This window comes from Camponotus vicinus, unplaced genomic scaffold, assembly GCF_025532165.1.
Source record: "Camponotus vicinus isolate PSW18456_S1 unplaced genomic scaffold, iyCamVici1.0 SCAF_7, whole genome shotgun sequence".
NCBI lineage: Eukaryota > Metazoa > Arthropoda > Insecta > Hymenoptera > Formicidae > Camponotus > Camponotus vicinus.
In genome coordinates, this window is record NW_028141979.1 from 19,124,329 (window position 1) to 19,130,425 (window position 6,097).

At 37.7% G+C, this 6,097-nt stretch overlaps 2 protein-coding genes across 2 annotated transcripts; both read left to right on the top strand.

Moving 5' to 3' along the window:
- Positions 1–914: 914 nt before the first annotated feature.
- LOC145974354 (uncharacterized) lies at positions 915–3,820 on the top strand. Its single transcript, XM_083104140.1, has 4 exons — positions 915–978; positions 1,306–2,035; positions 2,116–2,500; positions 3,797–3,820. Exons 1-4 carry the CDS (start codon positions 915–917, stop codon positions 3,818–3,820), a joined length of 1,203 nt encoding a protein of 400 aa, XP_082960266.1.
- Positions 3,821–4,660: 840 nt separating this feature from the next.
- LOC145974355 (uncharacterized) lies at positions 4,661–5,570 on the top strand. Its single transcript, XM_083104141.1, has one exon. The coding sequence runs from the start codon at positions 4,788–4,790 to the stop codon at positions 5,568–5,570; it is 783 nt and encodes a 260-aa protein (XP_082960267.1). The 5' UTR covers positions 4,661–4,787.
- The last annotated feature ends 527 nt before the right edge of the window (positions 5,571–6,097 follow it).

A 6,097-nucleotide genomic window follows, 5' to 3' on the forward strand; every position in this document is an offset into this window, starting at 1 on the left:
GAACAGAACTAGTTTTTTCAAACTGATGCGGATCTTCTAGAAAGCATTCGGTACAAAATTTTGATCCATTTTCCATGTAGTAATAGGAAATGCAACATATCTTTGTTGCTTCGTTGTATGTTATTATTTCAGGTATGCTTAAATCTCGCTGTTTCTTTTGTAACCGTTCATCAAGAATATCGACACTATTGTCACTATCATAATCACTGTCCTTCGCCAAGGGTTCTGTATCCGTCATCTTCCATCTCTCTCCTCTCTCTCTCCTCTCTCTCTATCTCCATCCTCTCCGCCACAACTGATCCATCCAATAATCGTAATCATCATCCGTATCGTCGTCGATGATAATTACGTTTTCTTCAGCCACCGTATCATCGTCGATGATAATTACGTTTTCTTCAGCCATTGCACAAGACCGAAACACAGAAGAGCAACGAAAGAAATGATACTCTAGTGCAGCAGAGTCCTCTTCATTATATTTTTTTAACATACACAATATAAATAGAAGTATTCTTTGAAGGATTGGGCGGATGGAAATACGTAGATAACAACACATTTTTGAGATATTTCGGGGTCCGACGTTTTCGAGCAATCTGTGAATCATAGCGAGATAACAACACATTTTTGAGATATTTCGGGGTCCGACGTTTTCGAGCAATCTGTGAATCATAGCGAGATAACAACACATTTTCAACCCTAGGTTCAGTTACAAAAATTTTTTCTTTTGTGCCTCCAACAATCTCTGAAAGTTTGTTGATTGAATATAAGAAGGATCGAAGCGCGTCAGATCATAGTACGTGATTTGAAAGCGCATCGACACGTCGATATAGTCAAAAAGTATAGTGTTCTATCAGAAAGTGTGATAATATATATATATATATATATATATATATATATATTGTGTAATTATATATAAAATGGAAAACATCGAACAGACTGAACGCGACTTGGTGGAGCAATCCAGCCAAATTGCCACCTTGGGCGAATATTTTGCATGGCTACAACGATGCAACGAGTACATACGAGTCGCTGGAAGAGCAAAGTCGGATCAAACGACCACGATTATCGATCGGAAATCGACAATCGCTGATTGCTCGGATCGCGCGACTCGAAGGTGCAAAGACTCGATTGCAGAGACAGTTTATGCCCAGTGGTGGTAATTACAGTGGTGACAATAACGCGGGTGCCGGATGTAGCGCGCATCAAAATGAACTTGTGTGGCGCGAGATTGATACCGCATTCGATAACCGTATTCTGACCGGTGCTATGATTAACGCAAACCATATCGAACCTCGTCAATTTCTCGAGGCTGCCAAAGACATCTCGAGCAAGTACAAGACGTTATAAGAAGACACAACAGTGTAAAAGTGAACACTATATTCAACGGTGAATTTGTGTCGGGTGATAAGCGTGCCAACAAAAGTACCAATACAAGAAACTGTGAACTCTTTCGCACATCCGATTTACACGAGTGGTACGAGCGCCGCGTTATTGAACCCACTCTAGCATTGCTGGAAGAATTTCAGGAACGCGATAGCGGGTGGGCATTGTCGCGAATACAGAATTTAACTGTAAATATAAATAAATATAATCCTATGCGCGCGGGATGTCACATTAAATTGCCGCGAGAAATTATGATGAAGAGAGCTGTAATTAATGTACAATCCAGAGACAATGTGTGTTTCGCGTGGGCAGTGGTCGCCGCTCTATATCCCGCAGAAAGGAAGGCGGAACGGGAATCTTCATATCCCCACTATACGACGGTGTTAAATGTACAAAATATTGAGTTTCCGATGACGTTGAACCAACTAAAAAAGTTTGAACATATAAGCAATATCTCCATCAACGTGTACAGCATCGAGAAAGAGAACAGCATTGTCCCGGTACGTCTTTCGGAGCAGAAACGAGATAAGCACGTCAACTTGTTGTACGTGGAAGACGGTAACAGCGTCGGACATTTCGCATGGATCAAAAATTTATCCCGGCTTGTGAGCTCGCAACTGAGCAAACACAACGGTCAAAGATATATCTGTGATCGGTATGTATAATTTGAATAATTTATGTAATTATAAAATATAATGCATTGCATAAATCTTTAATTTAAATATTCTTTTACAGATGCTTGCACTATTTCGGATCGGAGGACAAGTTGCAGTCACATACGGTAGACTGCGGAAAAATAAACGACTGCGCTATCCGATTGCCGAGCGATAAGGACAAGTGGCTCGAGTTCAACAACTACACGAGGAAAGAGCGGCTTCCATTTGTGATCTATGCCGACTTGGAATGCGTTTTGACCAAGATGGAGGAGGAGGAAGAAAAGAACGCGTACCAGCACCATCGGGTATTTAGTATAGCGTATTATATGCATTGTTCGTACGACGACTCGTTATCCGCGTACCATTCTCGCCGCAGTATTGATTGTATCGCGTGGTTCGCCGAAGAACTTAAAAATTTAGCGTTACGTGTAAAGACTATTTCAATGACTACAAATGTCTCCATGGTAAATTTAACATCGGACGAGTGGGAAAAATTTCACAGCGCAACGCATTGTCATATATGCGAAAAACCTTTTACGCAAGAAGACGATACACGCGTACGCGATCATTGTCATTTGACCGGGCGATATAGGGGTCCCGCGCACTCAAATTGCAATCTAAATTACAAAGAATCATTATACAGGGTGAGCCATTTTAATTAACGCACGCAATTATTTCGGAAACAAAGCATTTTAGAGAAAAATGTTTCAGACAAAAGTTTTATGGTTTCGAGGGGGCCATAAGATGGTATCATTGGTTTGACACTGAAGTGTCATTTGAAGGTCACGTGAAGATCACTTCAATTTTTTTAAATGGAACACCCTATATATTTTTGCACACTCTTGTAGCTTATCTCGAGAGCTTTCCAAAACACTATAATTAAGTACCTTTTCGTTAAGTACTTTTTGAGTCATGAGGCTTGAAATAATTTCTTAATTTTACATAAACCGTAAAATATCTTGTAAAATATTCATTTTTCGATTATCTTACCTTAATACTTTTACGTACAAAATAATGAGAGGAATCAATTGGTCTAAAGAAAACACATAGTTGTTTTGAAGAAAAAATATGTAATTTGCAATTAACTATTCCATATTTTTTCTTAAAAACAACTATGTGTTTTCTTTACACCAATTGATTCCTCTCATTATTTTGTACGTAAAAGTATTAAGGTAAGATAATCGAAAAATGAATATTTTACAAGATATTTTACGGTTTATGTAAAATTAAGAAATTATTTCAAGCCTCATAACTCAAAAAGTACTTAACGAAAAGGTACTTAATTATAGTGTTTTGGAAAGCTCTCGAGATAAGCTACAAGAGTGTGCAAAAATATATAGGGTGTTCCATTTAAAAAAATTGAAGTGACCTTCACGTGACCTTCAAATGACTCTTCAGTATCAAACCAATGATACCATCTTATGGCCCCCTCGAAACCATAAAAGTTTTGTCTGAAACATTTTTCTCTAAAATGCTTTGTTTCCGAAATAATTGCGTGCGTTAATTAAAATGGCTCACCCTGTATATTCCGATAGTCTTTCATAATTTATCAGGTTACGACGCGCATTTCATTATCGAGGATATAGCCACAGCGTTCGAAGGGGAAATTGAATTACTTCCGATAACCAAGGAAAAGTATATATCGTTTACAAAAACTGTTAAAGTTGCACAAGACAATTGGAAAAATTATATAAAATTAAGTTTTATCGATTCGTATAAATTTCTTGCGGCAAGTCTCGACAAATTGGCATCTTATCTAGGCAAAGACAAATTCAAAATTTTAAAATCGGAATTTCAAAATTTATCTGCAGAAAATTTCAGTTTATTAACACGGAAAGGCGTCTTTCCGTACGAATACGTCGACTCTGTGGACAGGTTGCAAGATACGTGTTTACCACCGCGCAAATCGTTTTACAGTTCTTTGACCGGTGAAACTATATCCGAGAGCGATTACGTGCACGCCGAGAACATCTGGATGCGATTCTCCATTCGAACGCTAGGCGAGTATAGCGATTTGTACCTGAAAATCGACGTCTTGTTATTAGCCGATATTTTTGAAACTTTCGCGATAGTTGCATCAAAAGTTACGGACTCGACCCCGCGTATTATTATACTCTTCCCGGATACACGTGGGATGCCATGTTAAAGCATACAAAGATTACGTTCGAATTGCTTACCGACATCGACATGGTCATGTTTATCGAACGCGGTATACGCGGTGGTCTGAGTCAGTGTTCTAACAGATACGCGCGCGCTAATAACAAGTACATGCAACAATCGTACGATCCATCGAAACCATCGTCGTACTTGATGTATTTAGATGTAAATAATTTGTACGGATGGGCAATGTGTCAACCGTTGCCCTATGCCGATTTTCGATGGGTCGACGACGTGTCGAATTTTGACGTAACATCGATCGCGTTAGATTCGCCTACGGGTTATATCCTCGAAGTCGATCTCGAGTACCCGCAACATCTTCACGATACGCACACTGACCTTCCGTTTTGTCCGACACGCGACAAGCCGCCCGGCAAGCGGCAAGACAAACTCCTCGCAACGCTATACGATAAGAAGCGTTACGTGATACACTACCGTAACCTACAGCAATGTACGCGACACGGCCTTCGCGTTACAAAAATACATCGCGTATTACAATTTACACAATCTCCGTGGCTTCGCAGTTATATCGAATTAAATACACAGTTTAGAACACTCGCGAAAAATGATTTTGAAAAAAATTTATATAAACTGATGAATAACGCGGTATTTGGCAAGACGATGGAAAATGTGCGTAATCGTGTCGATGTAAAATTATTAACAAAGTGGGACGGACGATACGGAGCAGAAGCAATGATAGCGAAACCAAATTTTCATAGTAGAAGCGTCTTTTCGGAAAATTTGGTTGCCATAGAGTTACGCAAACTTGAAGTAAAATTTTATAAACCAATCTATGTCGGCATGTGCATACTAGACATTTCTAAAACGTGCTTGTACGAATTTCATCATGAGTACATGTCACCGCTATATCGTGATAAATGCCGGGTAATGTACACCGACACAGACAGTCTTATATACCACATTGAGTGCGAAGATGTCTATGAAAATATGAAACGTGATATCGCTAGTTTCGATACGAGCGATTATCCAATTGATAACGTGTACGGTATACCGCTCGTGAATAAAAAAGTACCGAGTTTAATGAAAGATGAAAATAACGGCGCGATAATGACCGAATTCGTCGGGCTTAGAGCAAAGATGTACGCGGTGAGAGTGGACGGGAAAAAGGATACAAAGAAGGTTAAAGGTGTCAAGAGTAACGTTGTCGCGAGAACGATAACGTTTGACGATTACACGCGATGTCTGAATGACGAAATAGAAATGACACGACAGCAATCTTGCATAAGATCGAAATTGCACAAAGTGTATACCATTCGCGAAACGAAAATTGCTCTGAGTCCGTACGACGACAAACGGTATATCGTACCTGATTCGACTGACACGTTACCATGGGGACATTATAGGATACCTTTGTAAATAAATGTATATTTTGTTTATTATTAATTGTATATATTTTGTACATAACCATATATTTTTGTATTTTTATATTTCATATAGTTTTATGTAATACATATCTTACACATTTATATTTCATATGTTTTTTATGTATATTTTCATTTTTCAAATATTAAATGTAAAATGTAAAATGTGTGTGTGTGTGTGTGTGTGTGTGTGTGTGTGTGTGTGTGTGTGTGTGTGTGTGTGTGTGTGATACAATATACTACTAAAGGAAATATTAATAAAGATTTTTTGGTATTTTTTTTATATTTCATATATTTTTATGTAATGCATATCTCATACATCTTATAATAAAAATACATGTACTATCGCAAGGAATATTGATAAGGATTATTATGTATATTTTCATTTTTCAAATGTTATATATATATATATATATATATATATATATATATAACATTTGAATAAACAATATATGTTATACACATATGTTATAACAATATATGTTATACACATATATTTTTCCAGAAAATTAAAAATAAACT